This window comes from Myotis daubentonii, chromosome 17 (assembly GCF_963259705.1).
Source record: "Myotis daubentonii chromosome 17, mMyoDau2.1, whole genome shotgun sequence".
NCBI classification, from domain to species: domain Eukaryota; kingdom Metazoa; phylum Chordata; class Mammalia; order Chiroptera; family Vespertilionidae; genus Myotis; species Myotis daubentonii.
In genome coordinates this window covers 8086362-8111145 of record NC_081856.1, presented here as the reverse complement: position 1 = coordinate 8111145, position 24784 = coordinate 8086362, and the positions used below count along the sequence as shown (strand labels likewise).

General features: G+C 38.6%; 1 protein-coding gene across 4 annotated transcripts in view; it reads right to left on the bottom strand.

Annotated features, from left to right (window-relative positions):
• Positions 1 to 7599: 7599 nt before the first annotated feature.
• The window catches only part of UBE2V2 (ubiquitin conjugating enzyme E2 V2), a 59742-nt gene continuing 42557 nt past the window's right edge, over positions 7600 to 24784 (bottom strand). For 3 of the 4 annotated variants that reach the window (XM_059672709.1, XM_059672710.1, XM_059672711.1), the window contains 2 exons: positions 24619 to 24744; positions 7600 to 9911 (listed from right to left, as the gene is read on the bottom strand). In XM_059672709.1, coding sequence (XP_059528692.1) covers positions 9765 to 9911; positions 24619 to 24744 — 273 coding nt within the window. In that variant the 3' untranslated portion in view covers positions 7600 to 9764. The remainder of the gene's footprint in view (positions 9912 to 24618; positions 24745 to 24784) is intronic. The other variant, XM_059672713.1, reaches the window with a different exon arrangement.

Genomic DNA, 24784 nt, shown 5'->3' with positions numbered 1-24784 from the left:
GACATTGAAACAAACATCAAAAACCACCCCCCCACACCCAGCCCTACCCGGTTTGGTTCAGTGGATAGAGTATCCGCTTGTGTAACAAAGGTCCCAGGTTCGATTCCAGTAAAGGGCATATACCTTGATTGCAGGCTCCTCCCCAGCCTGGGCCCTGGTCAGGGCTCGTGCAAGAGGCAACCAATCGATGTGTCTCTCACATTGATGTTTCTCTCTGTCTTTACTTCTCTCTTTCACTCTCCCTAAAAATCAATGGAAAATATCCTCGGGTGAGGCTTAACAAAAAAAAAAAAAATTTTTTTTTAAACCATCTCCCCAAAAATGTCCAGAACTAGATGGCTCCACCAGTGAATTCTACCAACCATTCAAAGAATATTTAAAATCTATCCTTCTCAGACTCTTGCAAAAAAAAAATTAAAGAAGAGGCAACACTTCCTAACACAGCATGACCCTGATAACAAAATCTGGCAGGGATAAAACAAACACACACAAAAATTACAGACCAATATCTCTGATGAATACAGATGCAAAAATCCTAGACAAAATATAGGCAAATTGAATACAACAGTACATTAAAAAAATAATACATCACGATAAAGTGGGGATTCATTCCAGGGGCACAAGGATGGCTCAACATATACAAATCAATTAATGTAATATACCACATTAACAAAACAAAGAAAAATCATATAATCTACAATGGGGGGAGGGAGCACACATGTAATACTTTCAACAATAAAGAATTTTTTTAAATCAAATAATCTTATCAATAGCTGCAGAAAAAAAACATTTGCTAAGACACAGTACCCATTTATAATTAAGACACTCAATAACATAGTAATAGAAGGAATGTACCTCAACATAATAAAGGCCATATATGAAACCCTCAGTCAATATGATACTCAATGATGAAAACCTGAAAGCTTTTCCTCTAAAATCAGGAACAAGACAATGATGCCCACTTTCATCACTCTTATTCGACATAGTTCAAGTGCTAGCCAGAACAAGGCCAGAGAAATAAGACATCCAATCAGGAAGGAAGTAGTACAAGTGTCACTTTTTGCAGAAGACATGATTCTATACATACGTAGAAAACCTAAAAACTTCATAAAAAACTTATGAGAAACAAATACTGTAAAGTTACAACAGAAAATCAATAAATAAAAATCCACTGCCTTCCTGTATAACAAAACTTCAGAGAAATGAGAAAAAAACCCACTAGATTACAGCATGTCCCAATGTACAAAAATTCATTCAAAATTTTTGGATCCAACATGGCAGCCAGCAGGATGGGAGTGAGGGAGAGAGTGTAAGGGAGTGAGAGGGGTGTATGTGGACGTGCGTGATATGTGTGTGGGAGGTAGGGACAGTTAGATCTTGCAGAGTCTCAGGGGCTAGTGGATCAGGCTCTCCTGGACAAAGAGCCCCTGCTACCTCTCTGGCATGGAAACCACACCATCTTGAGGGGGGGAGCAGTAGCGCCTAGAAGGACAGCCTTTCCACCACCCAACTAGCCTTGGATACCGCCCCAGACCCAACCAGTGAGCCACATGCCAGTGGGACCACACAAGGGACCCTTGCAGAGAGTTGCATACAACCCCCGACCATGGGCTCAGGGACCACACAGTGAGTGGCACACTAGAGCAGTGGTTCTCAACCTGTGGGTCGCGACCCCTTTGACGGTCGAAAGACCCTTTCACAGGGGTCGCCTAAATACATCCTGCATATCAGATATTTACATTACAATTCGTAACAGTAGCAAAATTAGTTATGAAGTAGCAACAAAAATAATTTTATGGTTGGGGGTCACCACAACATGAGGAACTGTATTAAAGGGTTGTGGCATTAGGAAAGTTGAGAACCACTGCATTAGAGGGACCTCACAGGTGATCCTCACCACAGGAGCAGGGACTCCGCAGTGAGTCACATGCTAGCAGAATTCATAACCTCACAGGGAGTTGCATGCCAGAGGGACTATGCCCAGGCCCCTGCAGACCCCAAGCATCTGCAGCTGAAACCTGCTGGACCAGATCCATGGGGGAAGGTACTACAACTCAGAACAGAGACAACCAAGGCGTGAGACTCAAGGCAGACCCAGCCTCGGGGCTGAGGAGTCCCTGACCACTGGACAGCTGGCCTGACGACATTGGGGTTGACCTCACTGGTAGCAAGCCAGACAAATGCAACATCAACAATCAAGTCCCAATTATAACAGGAGAGCCCAAACCACACACACAAGGGGCATTTCTAGTGCATCCAGCACAGGTGAAGAGACTACACCACTGGACCCCTCAAGACCCTTTCTCCATAAGGCCATCCCACAGAGACTGGGAGGCATAACAGTTCTATCTAACACATGGAAGCAAATCCAAAGAGACAGCTGAAATGGGGAGACAAAGAAACAACCCCCCAATGAAAGAAAAGAAGGAAACTCCAGAAAAAGAACTAAATGAGATGAAGGCAAGCAACCTATCAGACAGAGTTCAAAGCAATGGTTATGAATATGCTTAAAGAACTTAGTGCAAATTACAACAGCATGAAAAGGGAAATAGAGGCCATTAACAAAAACCAGACAGAAATGAAGAATGATATTTCTGACATGAAGTACACACTGGAAGGGATTAAAAGTAGACTGGATGAAGCAGAGGATGGAAGACAAGGTAGAAATAAATACCCAATTAGAGCAGCCAATAGAAAAAAGAATTAAAAAGCAGGAAGATAGCTTAAGGGAACTCTGGGACAACATGAAACGTTACAACATCTGCATTACAGGAATACCAGAAGGGGCAGAGGATGAGCAAGGAAGAGAGAACCTATTTTAAAAAATGACAGAAAACTTCCCCAAGCTGGTGAAGAAAAATGTCACACAAGTTCAGAAGGCACAGAGAGTCCCAATCAAGATAAACCCACACCTAGACACATCATAATTAAAATGGAAAATGTTAAAGACAAAAAAAGAATCTTAAAGGCAGCAAGAGAGAGCAAATTACATATAAAGGAGTTCCCATTAGAATGTCAACTGACTTGTCAAGAGAAACACTTCAGGCCAGAAGGGAATGGCATGAAGTACTCGAAGTAATGAAAAGCAAGGGCGTAAACCCAAGACTCCTGTATCCACTCCTGAGGCTATCATTTTAAATTGAAGGTGAAATATAAAGGTTCCCAGACAAAACAGGTTCAAGGAGTATATTATAACCAAACCAGCAATGCAAGAAATGTTAAAGGGATTGCTCTGAGAAGAAGAAAAGGAAAGAAGATCATAGCCATAAAGAATATAAAAATGGCAATAAGTATATATCTATCAGGAATAACCTTAAATGTAAATGGATTAAATGCTCCAGTCAAAAGACATAGGGTAGCTAAATGGATAAGAAAACATGACCCATATATATGCTGTCTACAAGAGTCCCATCTCAGAACAAAAGATATATACAGACTGAGAGTTAAGGGATAGAAAAATATATTCCATGCAAATGGAAAGAGGAAAAAAAGCTGAAACAGCAATTGTCAAATTGGACAAAACAGACTTCAAAACAAAGGCCATAACAAAAGACAAAGAAGGCCACATCACAATACTATAGGGAATGATTCAACAAGAAAATATAACCCTTGTAAACATATATGCACCCAATATAGGAGCACCCAAATATATTTAAAAATTCTTGATGGACTTTAAAGGAGAGAACAACAGAAATACAATCGTAGTAGTTACTAGTATACGAACAAAGCCACTATACACAAAACAGCCTGGTACTGGCACAAGAACAGGCATATAGATCAATGGAACAGAACAGAGACCCCAGAAATCAACCCAAGTAATTATGATAAATTAATATTTAACAAAGAAGGCAAGAGCATATAATGAAGTCAAAACAGTCTCTTCAATAAATGGTATTGGGAAAATTGAACAGATACATGCAAAAAAATGAAACTAGACCACCAAGTTACATCATACATAAGAATAAACTTAAACTGGATGAAAAACTTAAATGTAAGTCATAAAACCATAAAAATTTTAGACGAAACCATAGGCAGCAAAATTTCAGACATCTTTCATAGAAATATGTTTACAGATACATCTCCTAGGACAGTGATGGCAAACCTATGACACACGTGTCAGAGGTGACATGCGAACTCATTTTTTTGGTTGATTTTTCTTTGTTAAATGGCATTGAAGTATATAAAATAAATATCAAAAATATGTCTTTGTTTTACTATAGTTACAAATATCAAAAAATTTCTATATGTGACACGGCACCAGAGTTAAGTTAGGGTTTTTCAAAATGCTGACTCGCTGAGCTCAAAAGGTTCGCCATCACTGTCCTAGGACAAAGGAAACTTAGAAGAAAATAAACAAATGGGGTTACATCAAAATAAAAAGCTTCTGCACAGCAAAAGAAACCATCAACAAAAGGAACCACACTGTGTCATAGCACGTATTTGGCAATGATACGTCTGATAAAGGGTTAATATCCAAAATACATAAGGAACTCATACAACTTAACAGAAGTAAGACAAACCATCCAATAAAAAAGTGGGCAAAGGACCTAAATAGATACTTCTCCAAAGTGGACAGATAGATGGCCAAAAGACATGAAAAAATGCTCCAAGTCACTAATCATCAGAGAGATGCAAATTAAGACGAGGTATCACCTCACACCTGTCAGAATGGCTACCATCAAAAATTAACAAATGACAAGTGCTGGCAAGGATGTGGAGAAAGGGAACCTTAATACACTGCTGGTGGGAATGCAGACTGGTATAGCTGTTATGGAAAAGAGTGTGGAATTTCCTCAAAAAATTAAATATGGAACTCCCATTTGACCTAGCGAACCCATTTCTAGGAAGATATCATAAGAAACCCAAAACACCAATCAGAAAGAATGTATGCACCCCTATGTTCATAGCAACACAATTTACAATAGCTAAGATCTGGAAACAGCTCAAGTGCCCAGCAGCAGAGTAGATAAAAAAGCTGTGGTACATTTATACCATGAAATACTATGAAACAGGGATGGAAAAATATATTCCATGCAAATGGAAAGGGTAAAAAAAGCTGAAGTAGCAATACTCAACAAAGGCCATAACAAAAGACAAAGAAGGCCACATCACAATACTAAAGGGAATGATTCAACAAGAAAATATGACTCTTGTAAACATATAAGAATCTTTTACCCTTTGAGACAGCATGGAGGGACCTGGAGAGTATCATGCTAAGTGAAATAAGTCAGTCAGAGAAAGACAAGTATCACATGATCTCACTCATATGTGGAATCTAAGTAACACCATAAACGAATGAACGAGTGGATCCAAAGACTTGGAAGCATGGAATGGAGTGCGGAATCTCAGAGGGAAGGCAGGTGAGGTGAGTGGGTGAGAGGTAATCAACCAAAGACCTTGTATGCATGTATGCATAACCCATGGACACAGAAAATAGGGTGGCGAAGGCCTGGGGCGGGGGGGGGGGGGGTGGAGGAGGTCAGTGCGGGGGATAAGAGGACATAGATAATACTTTCAACAATGAAGATTTATTTTTAAAATAAACAGTGCTTCCTTATAGTCTGTTTTGTAATATATTTTTTATTGATTTCAGAGACAAAGGGAGAGAGAGAAATAGGAACATCAATGATGAGAATCATTCATCGGCTGCCTCCTGCACACCCCACACTGGGGATCCAGCCACATGTGCCCCGGCCAGAAATTGAACTGTGACCTCCTGGTTCATAGGTCAACACTCAACCACTGAGCGCCACGCCAGCTAGGCCCTTGTCTTTGAGTAATATATTTTTTAGTCAACTAGTGCACTGAACGAGTAACTAAAAGTTTTCACTCTCAATCAGTTCTGTGATTTGCTTTTTTACTAACCACAGGTTTCTCATTACTGTTGGTTTCTTAGTGCCAACTATTAGTACACCTTTTGAGATTGACTATTTACTTTCATATAATCTTTCAACTGCCAAAATTTCTAGGTAACTTTAAAGTAGCTGCTCATTGAACACGGACAACATACAAGAATTCACACAGGTCTACATTTAGCAGCAAATGGACCACTGCACAATCCTTACAAAGTATTTGGTCAGTTATTCATTTGAGAAAGGATAATTCCTGGAACCTTTCTAACTTACGAAAGTGAAATCTATCTGGCTTTTATCATTAATTTCATAAATGAACTTGCCAAAAATTTTTTGAATTGATCTTATGGACTACATCTAAAAATGAAATAGAGCCAACACTTACGAATTTTTCTGGGTGAGAATATCCTACTACAAATCTAAATAACATGGCAACCTTTTCATACCCAATTATTGTTTTCTTTATCATGAACTCACTCCATGAGTTCCCCAAACTCCTTTACTGACAAAATGATGGTGTTGACTTGTCATTTATTTTCAGTATCACCAAATGCCTTCATTAATTTTCTCTTCAGAAAACACTGTTTTACTTTCAATGCTCCACAATACTTTTTAAATAGCCAACATTTTCAGTATGAACCATACGATTTCCATCTACTCTTTATAACTTCTGTAAGGCATATTAATTTTAGCATAAAAGATATTCTATTCCCATGCATGTCCTGCTTTTTAATAAACACAATGCTGGATGGGAATTTAATGCTAATGCTCTAATCAATTCCAATGCTCAGTACACCCATTCCCTTTTTTAATGTTTCCATTACATAAACAAATATATATACTTACCAAAATATTGAGAGTTGGAATCTTTTTGTGAAAATAACCAAAAATCAATCAAATTGGCACTGGAAAATTATATTGACACTTATCAAAAAAGCAAAACCAGTGTCTAATGATACAATGATTCTACACATATGTGAAAAAATACACTTAAAAGGAAATCTGGGAAAAAATTCCTTAAATACCTCCGAAAATCCAATTATTCATGATACTACAATTTCTCATTAGTACTTATACTCTTTAAAATGTATGTAAAAACACAGTTATGTGCTTATTAAGAAACAACATAGTTTTTTGCTCAGGCTGGGTAGCTCAGTTGGTTAGAGCATTGTCCAGATATGCCAGATAAGGTTGCGGGTTCAATCCCTGGACAGGGCACATACCAGAATCAACCAATGAATGCATAAATAAGTGAAACAACAAATAGATATCTCTCTTTCTCAAGTCAATAATTTTTTTTAAAAAGTTAACATAGTTGTGACCAAAGTCTTTTATTTCATGATATGTCTACCAGCACCACCCAAAGCCATACACACCAAATCTATTAAGGAAAATGCATTATTTTCCAGCTGTGTCCTCTAAATTTTCCCAAAAAAAAAAAAAAAAGAATTTTGTACATATATATCTATAGCAATATATATTTAGTGGGAAATGCTTAAATCAATAAATTGGTACTAAGCAATCTAGACTAATAAATTATATGATATTCAAACTAAGTCACTCTACAATTATTTACCCAAATCTGAAGTGTGAAAAACTCTTTTTAAAGGATAATTTAAAATTATAAATTTGGGCATTTTACATGTAAAAGACTTAAATTCCATTGACTATTCTTATTTCTTATAAATGTTTGTTTCAAAATTCAAAATTCTGAAAATTAGAAAGTAATTAAAGCATAACACTGACCTAACAGGACAAGAACTTTATTTTTGTAATCTTTATTAATATAAGATCATCCCCTAGGGCTCATCTGCTAGTTTTTTAAACAAATTTCAAAGGCAATTTTACAGTTCATTTAATACCACACACTCCTACAACCTTAGCCCCTTTACAAAACAGACAAAGGAAAAATAGCTTCAAAACTGTTGTCTTAGAAATGTTACTACAATTAAGAGTGGTTCAGCATTAACTTCTATAATCAACTAGCGTGTCTTAGATTGCCACGTACATCTTGATTGTGACATGCAAAATGGATCTTGCTTTTGCATGCAGATTTCAGCAGAGATCCACAGTCCCAAAACAAAAAGGGGAAACATACAGGGCCAACTCAAACATATACTTGAGGGAGGGAAAACAACAGAAAAACCTTCACAATTAGAGGATATGGGGAAAGAAAAGAGGACAAGATCAAGGTACTCAGATTCTCAGCCCACCAATGTATGAATAATTTAACAGCATTCAGCACCCATGTATGATAAGACACATTTTCAAAGTGGAAAAGAAGTTTTTAAAGAGAATGACTTAGACCATCAGTAACCATCAAGACTCCTGTGTATGACATCAGTGTAATTCAACTTAATCTCCCTTAACAATTTTAAAGTTTTCAGAATGTATTCCAAGGTAATAGTTCATTTCAAACCTATTTTAATAAATTACACATGCACTAATTTGTATCTATATATTCTCTATGTCATTTTAAACATCTTTGATAATTAAAATAGAATAGCCATGTTGAAATTAGAAGTTTAGACAAATTATCATTAATGACTAAGAAAAGTAGCTCAAAGCTTTAGATATGAATGAACCTGACAAAAACATGTCAGGGCCTGTTTAAGAAATCTGTCCTTGTTACCAGACCACCTTTCTATTTTGTACAGTGAACCCATAAGAAAAGAGTGTGTTCAACAAAGTAGTATACCTAGTGCTTTGAAATGAAAAACAATTACTTAAAACCTCTCACTTTGGTAAAAGCAGAACATCAGTTCCAAATTACACAGATGCCGAAGTGAAAGACAGTGGAATGGATAAATTAATCCCAGTCAATAATAAAAGCATTGGGAGAAAAATGTCACCCAAAAAAAAAAAAAAAAAGGTTATGAATCAAAAATAGAATGTATATTTGGATAATTACAATCTATAATTCTATAAAAATTGCTAAAATTCAAGCATCTTTTAAATATATTTCTGGTGAAATCAAAGTCAAAATATAATACTTGGGATTCCTCCTTCTACAAAGAAGAAATTAAATTAATCAAGTAATTTGTTCTCTAAAATACTCTGCAAATTCCAATTTACAAGAAGCATACAAAACATGATAAACAATAAAAACTTTTATATGGATGAAAACCTACAATTCCAATCTTTGCTACCTCAGCAAGGTACTGTCCATATACCACATCAATATAATAGAAATGGCACAGTTTCTGAGAACACAATCCACATTTTATTTACATTTTAAGACTAACTTTAATCTCAAAAATCACATATCCATTCACCTATTTCCTTTTTGTTGATTTCATTTCAACTTAAATGCATGGTTTGTCAAAGACTGTAAACAAATATTTACCATGTCTTTTACATGTAACACACAGAAACAGCTTTTAACAGAAATTCATTGACCTTCCCCATGACATTTTTTTATTATAAATACAGATATGAAAACAATCCTGAACATATTTTTTATACTACTGGTAGTCAGCACCCACACCACTTCAAAAATTAAAACAATTTGAGACAATATTCATTGTACCTGCTACTTTAGACAATTTAAATTGAAGCTCTTTCACTAAGCAAGATGGAGAAAGCATGCCATTTCTTTTTCCTTCTTGGGATTTTTACTTTTAGTAAAAATCACCATACTTTCGTCTTGTAAACCTGAATTCTGTTTTGAATACTCCAGATTTATGGTTAAATGACAGTGCTTTAAAAAAATTGTGCTGCATTTTTTCTCCTGTTACCTGAAAACATAATGTGTATACATATATTAAATATATTCTTACAAATGTCCAGGTCATATTTACCAGCTGGCATTCTTTTACTTAATGTGTGGGTATTTTGCATTGTGATATTTAATCAAGACATTAACATGAGTAGAAGATTGTTGATTTAAGACAAGTTTGAAATCCACTAAAATTAATTGTTGTATGTTTGTCCTTCTGGTGGCTGTGGAAGCTTCATATTTTCTTTGGACATCATTAGACGTCTTAGTTCTTGAAGTACAACTTTAATGCTATATGAATTTTGCCATTTTGCTAATACTGGTATGCTCCGTGCATCTACCTGGAAAGAAGAAAAAAGAATAAAATTCATTACCAGTTTAAAGTAGTATGGCATCAATTTATTAACTATTTAAATAAGTCCATTTAAAATTTCATATCCTGGCTCTATTTTCACAAAAGTTAATATTATTTTAATGTAATAGTTAGGGAAAATATTCCTTCTTTAAAAGGTGTTTCCAAGTAATTTATGTCTTTTATGTGTGTTTTTGCTTTTCTATATTTTACAAATAAACACGTAGTGAACTTTAGTCGTCAGAAAATTTTTAAATGTTGTATTAAATAGCTACACTGTAAATATATTTGGCAATTCCTTCTTGATGAAATAAGGTTAGAAGGTTCCTCTCCATTTCCAACACTGCTCCCCGAAATCTGGGCAATTATCTCCATTGGGATTTAGGAAAGAACTGTGAACCTGACTAATCTTCCACTATGCACGACTGACAGAATGGGGTTGGAGCTCCTTCCAAGTCTCATTCCCAAGTAACTGCCATCACTTGACAGTTCCCCTGGAAAATGCCAGTCACAGGACTTTTCTCTACCCGACCTCAGAACTCACCCACTGGGTACTGCCTATTCTGCCATCAAACCACTGCCAGCCTTATGCCTGGCATTGAAAATAGTGTCAATTGTTTAACATCTCTACTACCTGGAGAGGCAGTAACAGGGCAAAAAGAAGGTGACCAAAATGCTTCAGAGGGTATCTACTGATATCCACAGGGAGTTTGAAAAGTTCTAACATATGCCTGTAAATCTAGAAGACCACACACGTGTAAGGCTGTGCACAGGCTCATGAAAGATCTGACCTTGAGCAATATACAAAAAAAGATTATGTACCATAACCAAGTGGGATTCACCCCAGAAATGCAAGAGTGGTAATATTAGTTATATATATATATATATGTATATATATATATACACACACACACACACACACACACACACATATTATAAATTATACTATATATATATTCTCTGTATTCCTTTGTAGTGGATTGACAAATATTCCTTTAAGAATATTACACAGAGAACCAAGATGGCGGCATAAGGTATAGACCTGTGCGTGCTGCCTCCCACAACAACTTTGAAACTACCAACTATAAGACAAAACAGCTATCATCCATAACCACGGGAAAGCCGGCCCAGTGGAAAGCTCTACAACTGGAAGGAAAGAAAGACGCGCACTGAGACTGAGTAGGAGGTGCAGAGGCGCCAAGAGCAGAGGTACGGAGTCGCGCGCCAGGCGGGCTGCAGCTGGATGCACAGTTTTTTTCAATCGGAAGGGGATACAAGCTCTCAAATCCACTGGCTTGTTTGGGGCGGGATTCTGAGGTCCCAGACCCCTACGGGGAGAGGAGGGACTGCCTTGCAGCGGGTCGGAGAACGAGGGTGGCTTTCTCGCAGAGCTGCTCGCCGGCACTCAGGGAAGCGGAGACGCGGAGTCGTGGAGTCACAGAGAGGCGAGGAGTCGCGGAGATGCTGACGACAACCACTGCTGTTTGCCCCACCCTGGTGATTCTCTGAGACCCCGCCCTACTCAATTTACATCCCCACCCAAGCCGTGCCAGTGGCACAAAAGGAACCACCTGTGCTTTTGCAGCCTAACCCAACAAACTGCAGATTTAAACTCCTCGCATCCATAAGGGACATACTCAAGAAGCAGAATCAGGTTTGGAGGAAAGTGGAGTCGGAGCCGACGCGGCTGGGCCGGCAACATCGAACCGCTGAACCAGCAAATACACAGACAGGTTCACCAGATCCAGTCTCACACGGGACACCGGGAGACAGCTGACAAGCAGTCTGGGCACTTAGTAGAAAACGAAATCCAAGCAAGCATACCAGATATTCAGCCAGCTAGAACGCCTGGAGATTTTGTCCAGCAATGAGACTCCCAACAAAAGACAGAATGCCAAACTTCGTGTTGACCAGTTAAAGTATGATGTCCAGCACCTGCAGGCGGCTCTCAGAAACTTACAGCATCAGCGATACACAAGGGAGCAGCAGGAAAGACAGAGAGGAACTTCTGTCTCACACCTTCACCCCCAACGTGGGATGCGGCGTCCCCTGCGAGGCTGCGACGGCCCCAGTGAGGCTGCGTGAGGCTGCAACGGCCCCTGCAAGGCTGCGACGGCCCCAGTGAGGCCTTGTGAGGCTGTGACGACCCCTGTGAGGCTACGACGGCCCCTGCGAGGCTGCGACGGCCCCAGTGAGAAAAGAAAAAACTAAAGGAGTTCATCACCACCAAACCAGTATTATATGAAATACTGAATGGTATTCTCTAAGAAGAGGAAGAAAAAGGTAAAGATAAAAATTATGAACAACAAAGTGACAACAAATACATATCTATCAACAAGTGAATCTAAAAATCAAGTGAATAAAAAATCTGAAGAACAGAATTAACTGGTGAATATAATAGAACCAGGGGCATAGAAAGGGAGTGTACTAACAATTCTCAGGGGGGAAAGGGGATGTGGGGGGTACGGGAAGAGATTGGATAAAACCCTACACCTATGGATGAGGATAATGGGGTGGGGGAGGGCATGGGGAGGTGGGCACCGGGTGGAGGGGAGCTATGGGGGGGAAAAAACGAGGAACAACTGTAATAATTTGAACAATAAAGATTTATTTTTTTAAAAAAAAAACAAAACAAAACAAAAAAGTCAATCAATGTAATATGCCATAATAAAATAGAAACAAACAACATTATTACCTCGGTAGATACAAAAAAGCATTTGACAGAATCCAATAATCTTTCATGATAAAAACACTCAAACTAAGAACAGAAGGGAAATGCCTCAACCTAATGAAGGAAATCTATAAAAAATATACAGCTAGCATCATAATTTATGGTGAAAGACTAAATATTTTCCTTCTAATATCAGGAAGAAGACAAGGATTTCCAGTCTCATCACTGCTACTCAAGACTGTAAAGGAAGTTCAAAATAAGCAACCAGGCAAGAAAATTCAATAAAAGGCATCCAGATAAAAAAGAAAGAAGTAAAACTATTTCTATTTGCAACTGACATGATCTTCTATACAGAAAACACTAGGTATGCATTAAAAACACTATTAGAGCTAATAAACAACTGCAGCGAGGCTGTGGGATACAGGATCAGCATACAAAAACCAGCTGTATGTCTGTGTACCTGCAAAGAACAATCTGAAAATCAAAGAAACTACTGCCAATTACAGCAGGGATAAGAGAATAAAGTATACAAGTATAAATTTAACAAAAGTGTAAGCTCTATACACCGAAAACTATAAACCATTGTTGACAGAAAGACAAACACCATAAGGTATCACTTATATGTGGAATCTAATGAACAAAATAAACTGACAAGCAAAATAGAAGTATGGCTACATGAAACAGACTGACATCTTATGAGAGAAGAGAAGGGTTGGGGATCTAGAAGAAAACAGGTGCAGAGATTAGCCAAAAAACATATATACCTAACACATAAACAAGGACAATAGTGTGGTGATAGCCAGAGGGAAAGAAGGGAGTAGGATGGAAACGGAAAATGGGGCAATGAGCGTACAGTACAGTGTGCAGATGGTATTTTATTGAGTTGTACACATGAAATCTGTATGGTTTTGTGAACCAATGTCACCCCAATAAATTCAAGTAAAAAAGCTGTTGACAGAAATTTAAGACCCAAATGTATGTAAAGATCCATCCTATACACATGCATCAGAAGACTCAATATTAAGTAACAATATTCCTCAAATTGATCTACAGATTCAATACAATCTCTATCAAAATTTCAAATGCTTTTTTTTTTTAAAGAAATGGACAAGCTTATCTTTAAATTCATATAAAAATGCAAGGAAACCAGAATAGCCAAAGGAATATGAAAAAGAACAAAGTTCTCCAAATTTTAAAAGTTAATACAAACCTTCAGTAATCAAGAAGATAGTACTTCCATAAGGATGAACATACCTATCAATGGAATATAACTGAGAGCCCACAAATAAACCCATGCATTGTACTTACAAACTGAACTGATCTTCGACAAGAATACACAATAAGGGAAGACTAGACTCTTCAATAGTGTTTCTGGGACAACTGGATATCCACATGCAAAGGAATGAAGTTGCACCCTTAACAAAAGACAAAGAAGGCCACATCATAATGAGACAAAGGCCACTTCTTTGTCTCGTTATGGCCTTTGTTTTGAAGTCTATTTTGTCTGATATAAGTATTGCTACTCCAGTTTTTTATTTTTTCCTTTCCTTTTGCATGGATATTTAGGAAGAGATTGACAGCAATAGTGGGGGACTTTAACACCCCACTGACATCACTGAACAGATCTTCCAGACAAAAAATTAACAAGGAAACAGAGGCCTTAAAAGACACACTAGATCAGATGGATCTAACCAATATTTATAGAACATTTCATCCCAAAGCACAGAATATGCATTTTTCTCAAATGCACATGGAACATTCTCAAAGATAGAAGACATGTTAGAGCACAAAACAAGTCCATACAAATTCAAAAAGATTGATATAGCATGCCAAACATCTTTTCAGATCACAATGGCATGAAGTTAGAAATCAACTATAATAAAGAAAACTCAAAAACACTCTAATACATGCAGGCTAAATAGCATGTTATTAAACAACTAGAGGCCCAGTGCATGATTAAATCACGCGTGCGTAGGGTCCCCTAGGCCTAGCCTGCCATCAGGGCCCTGTCCGCCGCCCTACGACGGCTCGCACGCTCCGCGGACGCTGCCGGCACTCCATCCCACCTGCTGCAAGAGGCCTTTTATGATATAGATGAATGGGTTACCAATGAGACCAAGCAAGAAATTAGAAACTTCCTGGAAACAAACAAAAATGAACACACAACCATCCAAAACCTATGAGATACAGCAAAAGCAGTCCTGAGAGGGAAGTTCATAGCACTACAGGCCTTCTCAAGAAACAAGAAAAAGGACTAATAAACTATCTAACACCACAACTAAATAAACTAGAAAAAGAACAGCAAGAAAAGCCCAGAGGAAGTAGAAGGAAATAATAAAGATAAGAGTGGAAATAAATGACAGAGAGTAAAAAAACAGTACAAAAGATCAATAAACCCAAGAGCTGATTCTTTGAGGAAAAGATAAACAAGACTGATGAACCCCTAGCCAGACTCATCAAGAAACAAAGACAGCCCTGGCTAGTTTGGCTCCATGGACAGAGCGTCAGCCTGTGGGCTGAAGGGTCCTGGGTTTGATTCTGGTAAAGGGCACATGCCCAGGTTGTGGGCTCGATCCCCAGTATGAGCATGCAGGAGGCAACTGATAAATGATTCTCTCTCATCACTGATGTTTCTATCTCTCTCTCTCTCTCCCCCTCTCTCTCCCTTCCTCTCTGAAATCAATAAAATACATTAAAAAAAAAAAGAAGAAACAGAGAGAACCCAAATAAAATCAGAAATATAAGAGGTGACATAACAACGGACACCACAGAAATACAAAGGATTGTACACAAATACTATGAACAACTATATGCAAACAAACTGGACAACTTGGGTGAAATGGACAAATTCCTAGAAACATAGAATCTTCCAAAACTCGATCAGGAAGAATCAGAAAACTTGAGTAGGCCACAACTGATAAAACTGAAGCAATAATTTTAAAACTTCCAGCAAAGAATAGTCCTGGACCGGAAGGATTTATAGGTGAATTTTACTAAACATCCAAAGAAAACTAACACCTATGATCCTCAAACTATTAAAAAAAAAAATACAAAAGGAAGGAACACTTCCAAGCTCTTTATACAAAGCCAACATTATCCTAATTGCAAAACCAGATAAAAACACTACAAACAAAGAAAGAAAATTACAGGTCAATATCCCTGATGAACACAGATGCTAAAATCCTCAACAAAATATTAGCAAACTGGATCCAGCAATATATCAAAAAGATCATACACCATGATCAAGTAAGACTTATTCTAGGGATGCAAGGCTGGTACAATATTTGCATATCAATAAATGTGATACATCACATAAACAAATTGAAAGATAAAAACCACATGATCATGCCGAAACCGGTTTGGCTCAGTGGATAGAGCGTAGGCCTGCGGACTGAAAGGTCCCAGGTTCGATTCCGGTCAAGGGCATGTACCTGGGTTGCGGGCACATCCCCAGTGGGAGATGTGCAGGAGGCAGCTGATCGATGTTCTCTCTCATCGATGTTTCTAACTCTCTATCTCTCTCCCTTCCTCTCTGTAAAAAATCAATAAAAATATATTTTAAAAAAAAAAAACCACATGATCATATCAATAGATGCAGAAAAAGCATTTGACAAAATCCAAGACCCTTTTTTGATAAAAGCTCTCAGTAAAATGGGAATAGAGGGATCATACCTCAACATAATAAAGGCCATATATAACAAACCTACAACCAACATAATACTCAGTGGGAAAAAACTAAAAGCATTTCCCATAGGAAGAGGGACATGACAAGGATGTCCACATTCACCACTCTTATTCAACACTAGAGGCCCGATGTATGAGGGACCTCTCGGGATGTCGGACTGCCGGTTTCAGCCAGATCCCTGCAGGCCAGGCCAAGGGACCCCACCAGTGCAAGGACCCGCACACGGGGCCTCTAGTATGCATATAAAATCTTTGGTTAATCACTTCCGTCCTCCTCCTTCCCCCTCCCCTCTGAGATTCATCAGTCTGTTCCATGTTTCCATGCCTGTGTGTTGAGCATCTGCCCCCAGTGGTCAGTGCACGTCATAGCTACTGGTCGAACGGTTAGACAGTCACTTAGGCTTAGATAGATAGATAGATAGATAGATAGATAGATAGATAGATAGATAGATAGTACTGGAAGTCCTAGCCATCAAATAAGAAGAGATAAAAGGCATCCAAATTGGAAAGGAGAAAGTAAAACTGTCATTATTCACAGATGACATGATATTGGTACATAGAAAACCCTAAAGACTCTACCAAAACATTACTAGACTTAATAAATGAATTCAGCAAGGTAACAGGATACAAAAATCAACATCCAGTAATCCCACTTCTAGGAATATATCCCAAAAAATCAGAAACACCAATCAAAAAGAATATATGCACCCCTGTTCATAGCAGCATAATTTACAATAGCTAAGATCTGGCCGAGGCCGGTTTGGCTCAGTGGATGGAGCGTCGGCTTGCGGACTGGGGGGTCCCGGGTTCGATTCCGGTCAGGGGCATGTGCCTGGGTTGCGGGCACATCCCCGGTGGGAGGTGTGCGGGAGGCAGCTGATCGATGTTTCTAGCTCTCTGTCTCGCTCCCTTCCTCTCTGTAAAAAATCAATAAAATATATTAAAAAAAAAAAAAAAAAAGATTTGGAAACAGCCTAAGTGCCCATCAGCAGATGAGTGGATAAAAAACCTGTAGTATATCTACACAATGGAATACTACGCTGCTATAAAAAAGGAATTCTTACCATTTGCAGCAGCATGGATGGAACTGGAGAGCATTATGCTAAGTGAAATAAGCCAGGCAGTGAAAGAGAAATACCACATAATCTCACTCATTTATGGATAATAAAGGACATTATAACCTGATGAACAAAAAGATAGATACAAAGGCCGAGAAGCTGCTGACTGTCAAAGTACAGCAGGAAGGCTGGGAAGTGTTGGGGGGGGGGGGAGTGTAAGAGATCAACCAAAGGACTTGTGTGCATGCATAAAAGCATAACCAACGGACACAAGACAATGGGGGAGCGGTTGAAAGCATGTGCCGGGGAGTAGGGGAGGCCAGGGGAAGGTCAATGGGGGAAAAAGGAGACATATGTACTACTATTTGTAATACTTTAAACAATAAAGAAAAAAAAAAGACAGTGTATTTTATAATTCCATTTATACACAAAGCTCAGAATAAGCAAATCTACAAAGAAAGTAATTTAGTGGTTGTTTAGTGTGGAGGAGGTGAGGTGTAAAGTGACAACTAATGGGTAAAGGACTTGCTTTGAGAATGACAAAAATGTTCTAAAATTGGATTTTGGTAATAGGTCCACAACCCTGTGGACAATAAAAAACATTAAATTATACTTAATGACTGAATTGTATGGCATGTGAATTATATAACAATAAAACTCTTTAAAAATAGGAAAGAGCCTGGCTGGTGTGGCTCAGCAGTTGAGCATCGACCCAGGAACCAAGAGGCTTTTGGTTCGATTCCCAGGAAGGGCACATGCCTGGGTTTCAGGCTCATCCCCAGTAGAAGCCATGCAGGAGGAGCTGACTGATGATGTTCCTCTCTGATCGACAATTCTGTCTCTCTCCTTCTGCCTTCCTCTCTCTCTAAAAATCAATAAAAACATATTTATAAAAAAATAGAAAAGAAAAATAATTTGTATAATTTCTGATAATTGAAACAACGTTAAGAAATATTTAAAATGCTTCCTCTAATGCTTTAAGAGTAGCAACTCCATTAGCCTACATAAATAGACTTCATCAGTGAACAAGTTTATAAAATAAATCAAGAGAATACCAAGTTCTTTCCAAAGCAGAAACAAACACTTCCAGCTGTAAAGTTAAAAGATAGTTAAATAAACATTAAGTGATTGCAAATCCTATAAAATACCAACAGAATGCATAAAAATTTGGGGACAAAAATTAATGAAAAGGGAGGAGAGAGAAAAGGGCATGGGAAAATAAATATCATGTCAGAACAAATCTGCACCTTATCAGTTTATAATATACAATAGCCTCCAAAACTTGAGACCTCACAGATTAAAGTACTGTAAATTTATGCTTTGCAGTGCTGACCACCCATAAGAAATAATTTTGACTAGTTGTGTTAAGTAAATTTAAACCAAAATGACTAAAGCAACACCCATAATTCATCTGGTACATAAATAACCTCAAAATATATAAAATTAGCCTAGCACAATCATTAATGGTCAATGTGAAATTCCCTACTATTTACTAGTTATAAATTTAAGTTCTTAGATATCAATCAAGAGAAAAACGCATGCCCAATATTTTCACCCTACCTCAACATTCTGTACCCACACCTACATTCCAATAATTAAAATCAATATTTATTTTATTGTTTTCAAATCCCCATTCCAGCTTGACATTATGAATTGGTGGAAATAATGTACGTTCACAGGGTCAAGTGGGACAGACATGGACACAGCCCTGTGGAAAGAAACTTGGCAATATTCAATGAAGCTGAAGAAAAGCCACACCTCAGGAGACATTCCACTTCTAGGTAATATGCACTGGAAAAAGTGCTCCTCAAAGTGCCAGGCCTTGAACTGATTTTTACTAGTCCATGACAAGATAAACATAGGGATTGAGAGTAGGTGTTTAGAGAGTTCTACAGCAATTTGACAGAGAAATTTTATTTTTTTAAAAATCAGAGCTTGTATTTAGTCTTTTTTATTTCTAGTATTCAATTTTATTATATTTTACAGGGACAGATCCAAAGACAGAGAAACAGCAATCAGATTATTAATCCCCAGAGGGAAAGTAGGGGAGGGTGGGGGTAAGGGGATGCATGCATATAGGCCAAACCAATGGACATGTACAACAGGGGGGATGAGAGCATGAGGTGGTGGGGGGGGGGGGGGCGGGGGGGTTAATGGGGGGGGGAGGAATGAGGACACATTTGTAATTCCTTAACTAATAAAGAATTTAAAGATTTTTTTAAAAAAGTTTTCTCTACATTAGAACCAATAAATAAATACTAGTTCCAAAGAAGTACTGTACTGCCTTAAGATACAAAAACACTTGTACAATTTTTTCAAAGTGAAAAAAACGTAAATGCCCAGCAAGTAAAAAATGGATTAAACAATAAAGAGAAACAATCTAATATGCATGACCCAACATGGATAAATCTAAAAAAAACACTGACATGATTCCACACAAAATCACACAATATAGAGGAACACACACACACGGGCATAGAAAAAGCACAACAATCATGCGCAGAAATTATAACAGCAAATTCAAAACAAGACTACCTCTAGGGAATGATGGAAAGGGGAAACCAGGAGTTAACTATTTATAATGCAGTCTTTAAAAAAGATGTTACAAATAAGACAAAAATATTAAGATCTGACAAAGATAGATGGAGGATGTTGGTCATATTCTCTAAAACTGTCTGTATGTTAGAAATATTTCTTTTAAAAACATCAAAAATTAAAATAAAAGTGATAAAAAATTTACAGTAACTGCTACAAAGGAAAATAATAACAATGTGACCAGAATAAAGCAACAAGATACCTAATTAAGATTGGGAAATCATGGAAGAAGATTTCTCTAAGAAAGTGACATTTAAATTCAGAATCTGTAAGGATTAGCCAGAGTGAAGGAGATGTCCAGACAGGAAGAACAAAAAGTGCAGAGCTCCTAGTACCAAATGAAAGGTGTGCAGAGCTGTGTGAACTGTGAGTTGATGAGCCATAGCAAGAAGCATGCACATTATGGCTGAAGCTATTAAAGAATTCTAAGCACAAAAGTGATGCGACACAATTGGTGTTTTAGAAAAATCCCTTCGACAGCTTGCTTTGTAAAGATTGGAAGGGGTAAATAAATAGAATCGGAGCAGTTGTTGAAGGGTCCAGACAAGAGATAGTAGACAATATTCATGTGCTGGCAATGTAAATAGAAATACACCTGACTCAAGTTACATTTTCAATAAAGACTGACAGGACTTGATAGACAGGTTAAGGAAAAACAAATAGGAAGGAAGTAAAAATGTCAAAAGGTATATAACAGTCCCTTTTAGATCAGATAAAGGTCATTAAAAAGATTGGTAGAGATTATTTAAGGTCAGTTTGAAACTGAATCCTGAATTTACTACTTCCCACAATAGTGCAGAATCAACCATTAATTACTTAAATTTACAGAGTCTATAATATGAAAACAAACCATCAGTTGAAAAGAAAAGCTACTCCTGACAGAGAAATTATTGTTGTTGTTATTCCTCACCAAGGGATATTTTTCCACTGATTTTTAGAGAGAGTGGAAGAGAGAAGGAAAGACAGAGAGAAACAGCAATGAGAGAAACACATCAATTGGTTGCCTCCTGCACACTCCCCGACCAGGGCCCAGGCCTGGGAGGAGCCTACAACCAAGGTACAAGATTTGACCGGAATTGAACCTGGAACCCTATGGTCCGCAGGCCGATACTCTATCCACTAAGTCAAATTGGCTAGGGCCGTGGTGGGCAAACTGCGGCTTGCGAGCCACATGCAGCTCTTTGGCCCCTTGAGTGTGGCTCTTCCTAAGCCTTAAAAGTACCCTAATTAAGTTAATAACAATGTACCTACCTATATAGTTTAAGTTTAAAAAATTTGGCTCTCAAAAGAAATTTCAATCGTTCTACTGTTGATATTTGGCTCTGTTGACTAATGAGTTTGCCGACCACTGGCAGGGCCTGGCAGAGAAATTTAATCAAAGAAATCACCCTCACCTGGCCAACGTGGCTCAGTGGTTGAGCATCAACCTAAGAATCAGGGGGTTTGATTCCGCTCAGGGCCCATGCCCAGGTTTCGGGCTCAATCCCCAGAGGGGGTGCGCAGGGGGCAGCCAATCAATGATTATCTCATCATTGATGTTTCTATCTCTCTCTCCCTCTCCTTTCCTCTCTGAAATCAATAAAAATATATTTTAAAAAAAGATATCACCCTCATAAAGGCAATGTTATGTCATAAAGAAGTTCCCTAAACAATATCCTTCTGTAAATTTAAAATGTTTCTTAAACCTGTTTCCATCACATCTCTTAATACTACTTAACATAATAGTATTAAGTATTCAAACTGTAATTTCTAGAATAGCCACTGGAATAACAGAATAAAAGAGGTTGAAAGGACCAGTTCAAAAGTAGGTCAGATAAAAGAAACACATGGGAAAATAAAATTCACAAAATAAGATGAATTATTTACACTTGAACACATCAATAATTATTGTACATTAAATGTAAATGGACTAAATGCTCCTTTGAGTTGGCACATACCAGACAGGGAGATCTGGGCGTGACTTGGCAGGTCCTGAACTGGGATTTCTAATGACCTTTGTACCTTCTTCCTCTGTCAAGGTCAGGCTTTTGGCCAGTGCACCCAGCAGAAAGAAGGGTATGAGCCTCTATGAGACCCACCATTGGAGGGTGAAGAGCTAGCTGTGTGTCCAGGGCTAAACCTATTGCCAAAAGTGTGGTTACATACTGGGAGCACTGAGCAAATTTAAGTAAATATAAAGGTGTGGCATAAGTAGGTTTACAACTGAAAATAATACAATCCTATCTATATATATAAAAGCCTAAGCGACCGAACGACCAGTCAACAGGTGGCAATGACACGCACTGACCACCAGGGGGCAGATGCTCGATGCAGGAGCTGCCCCCTAGTAGTCAGTGTGCTCCCACAGCCAACCTCCCGAGGCCAGCTGGCCCTGATCAGCAACGATAGGACTAGCTAGCCAAACTCCCACAGTCCCTCCCCCTGGCTGGCCAAATAACCTCCCACGCTCCCTCCCCCCAGCTGGCCAGCCCCATGGCCCCTATCGGGGCTGCCGGCCAACCTCCTGTGGCCCCAATCGGCCCCAATCGCTAGCCAGGCTGAGGGACCCCACCCATGCACAAATTCCTATATAATAAAAGCCTAATATGCAAATCGGCCAAATGGCAGAACAACTGGTCGCTATGGTGCGCACTGACCACCAGGGGGCAGACACTCAATTCAGGAGCTGCCCTCAGCCCACAGGTCCCAAGCCAGCCAAGGCAAGCGTGAGTGGGTGGGCCCCCCAGATCGCCCCACCGGTCGCCCCGTAGAGGGAGGCGACCAGCAGTGGGGAGGCAGACCAGCAAATGGCACCAGGCCAGCCAAGGAGGGTGCCAGCGGGGGTCCCCCGATCACTCCACCGGGTGCCCCACAGATCGACCCTGATCGCCAGCCAGGCCTAGGGACCCTACCTGTGCACAAATTTTGTGCACCAGGCCTCTAGTAATTAATAAATGATAATACAAGAATAAACTCTGTGTTTCACATACTCACAACTAGAAACCTACTTTTGCCCCACCCTGGACTAAGGATAATGAAAGCCAGGTTTCTCACTGTTGGAGGAGAGAATTACAAATATGGAAAAAATAAAATCTGTAATAAACCCTGTAGTTTTGGAATAGGCTTAGAGGTACAGGTATAAATTCATGATTTTAGATAGGTAGATAGATAGATAGGAAGGAAAGAGGGAGGAGAATAATGTAGTACATTAGGTAAAACTATAAAGAAAAATCAGTAAATATAAAAAAATTTTTCAAGATATTAATTACCATTGGTGGAGAAACAGAACATAGGGATGAGATAAGGAGGAACACACAGAAGTTAAGAATACTGCTAACACTCTATTTCCCAAGATAGATGAAGTTCATTTATTATTATTGTGTTATTGTGATTCCTAACATGCATTTTGCATATCAGTGTGATCTCAACATGGCACCTCAAGAGCCTAAACTTTAAAGTCTAAACCTAACAATCTACTTGCTGGGAGCTGGTCCATCCTTGCTGTTTCAAGGGACCTGGCATATATGGCATACGGTTCTTAATATGTTTGCTCACCTTCTTGGCGCTGTGTTTTAACCAAGGTCACCTCTCCGAGAAAGGTTGTTTCCCCACGTAGGAATTTTTCCCTGAAGTCAGGGAGGGGATGCCTCTCCTAGAAAGGTTGTTTCCCCAGGTAGGAATTTTTCCCTGAAGTCAGGGAGGGGATGAAACTCCTTAACTAAGTGCCAGGCGGGTAGTTAATCACTACAAACAATCATGCTTAAGCTACATTATCTTTACTCCCTGGAATGGAGATAAGAAACGCCCTAACCTTTGTAATAGAGATTGATAGGATTGAATCAACTGGTATAAATACAGATGTAACCAGACAGAGAGACAGAACTCAGAACTTAGAACACAGAACTCATGAGACAGAATTCAGAAGACAGAACCTACACGGACGGAGCCTGGAGACAGAAGAATTTCGCTGGAGAGAACATGGCAATAGACCCTGGACTGAACCTGACTACAGAACATGGCAAGAGAACCTGACTAGAACCTGGTGACTGAACCTGGCTGGAGATCTGAAGCAGAACCTCTCTGGAGATCCAGACCAGAACTTGGCTGGAGATCCTGGCTAGGCTGCTGATCAACTGAACGCTGTCTCCGTGTCATTCCTTCTTCGCCGACTCCGTCCACACCTTTGGGGACCCCTGGACCTGCTGGGGTTGGACCCCGGCATCTACTTATATTAGAAATTCCACTATTTTCACTAACTTTCTTGTGTGAGTCAGGTAGAGTGTGTCATTTTGGTTTATTTGCTTTAAATAAACAGTGTTCAACTATGACTACTTATTCCAATACAGAAATACTTGGTTCCTCAAAGAAAAACCTCTTCATAAATATTCATCATTTTAAGCTCACCAAATATAACTTAACCCTAAAGAAAAATAACATTTTTTTAAACGGTCACCTTTTCACCAAATAAGAACTCAGTGAAATATGACTACTGAAGCAATAACTAAAACCCTAAGAAGTGTTGCTATCACATCTATATAGGCTGGTACCTGAAGGTCGTTAAGGATGGGTTGAGTTGAGTCATAAAAGAAAAACAACATAAAATAAACTTCTTTAGACTTTTATCTAAACAAAGGTCCTTTTTTATTTTTTACTTTCTCCTGACTATATATTATAAGTTATATAAGAATAAAATGAGTACTTTAACTTACCATTCCACTGGAATTATTTATTCCATTCATATTAATTTTGGTTACAAATCTAACTGATGGAGGAGCTTCTGGGTATTTAGGTCCACATTCTACTTTCAGGCTATATATTCTGTTTTCATAATTTGTCTGGAAGGCAAAAAAATAATAAAAATAATGTTCAAGTGCT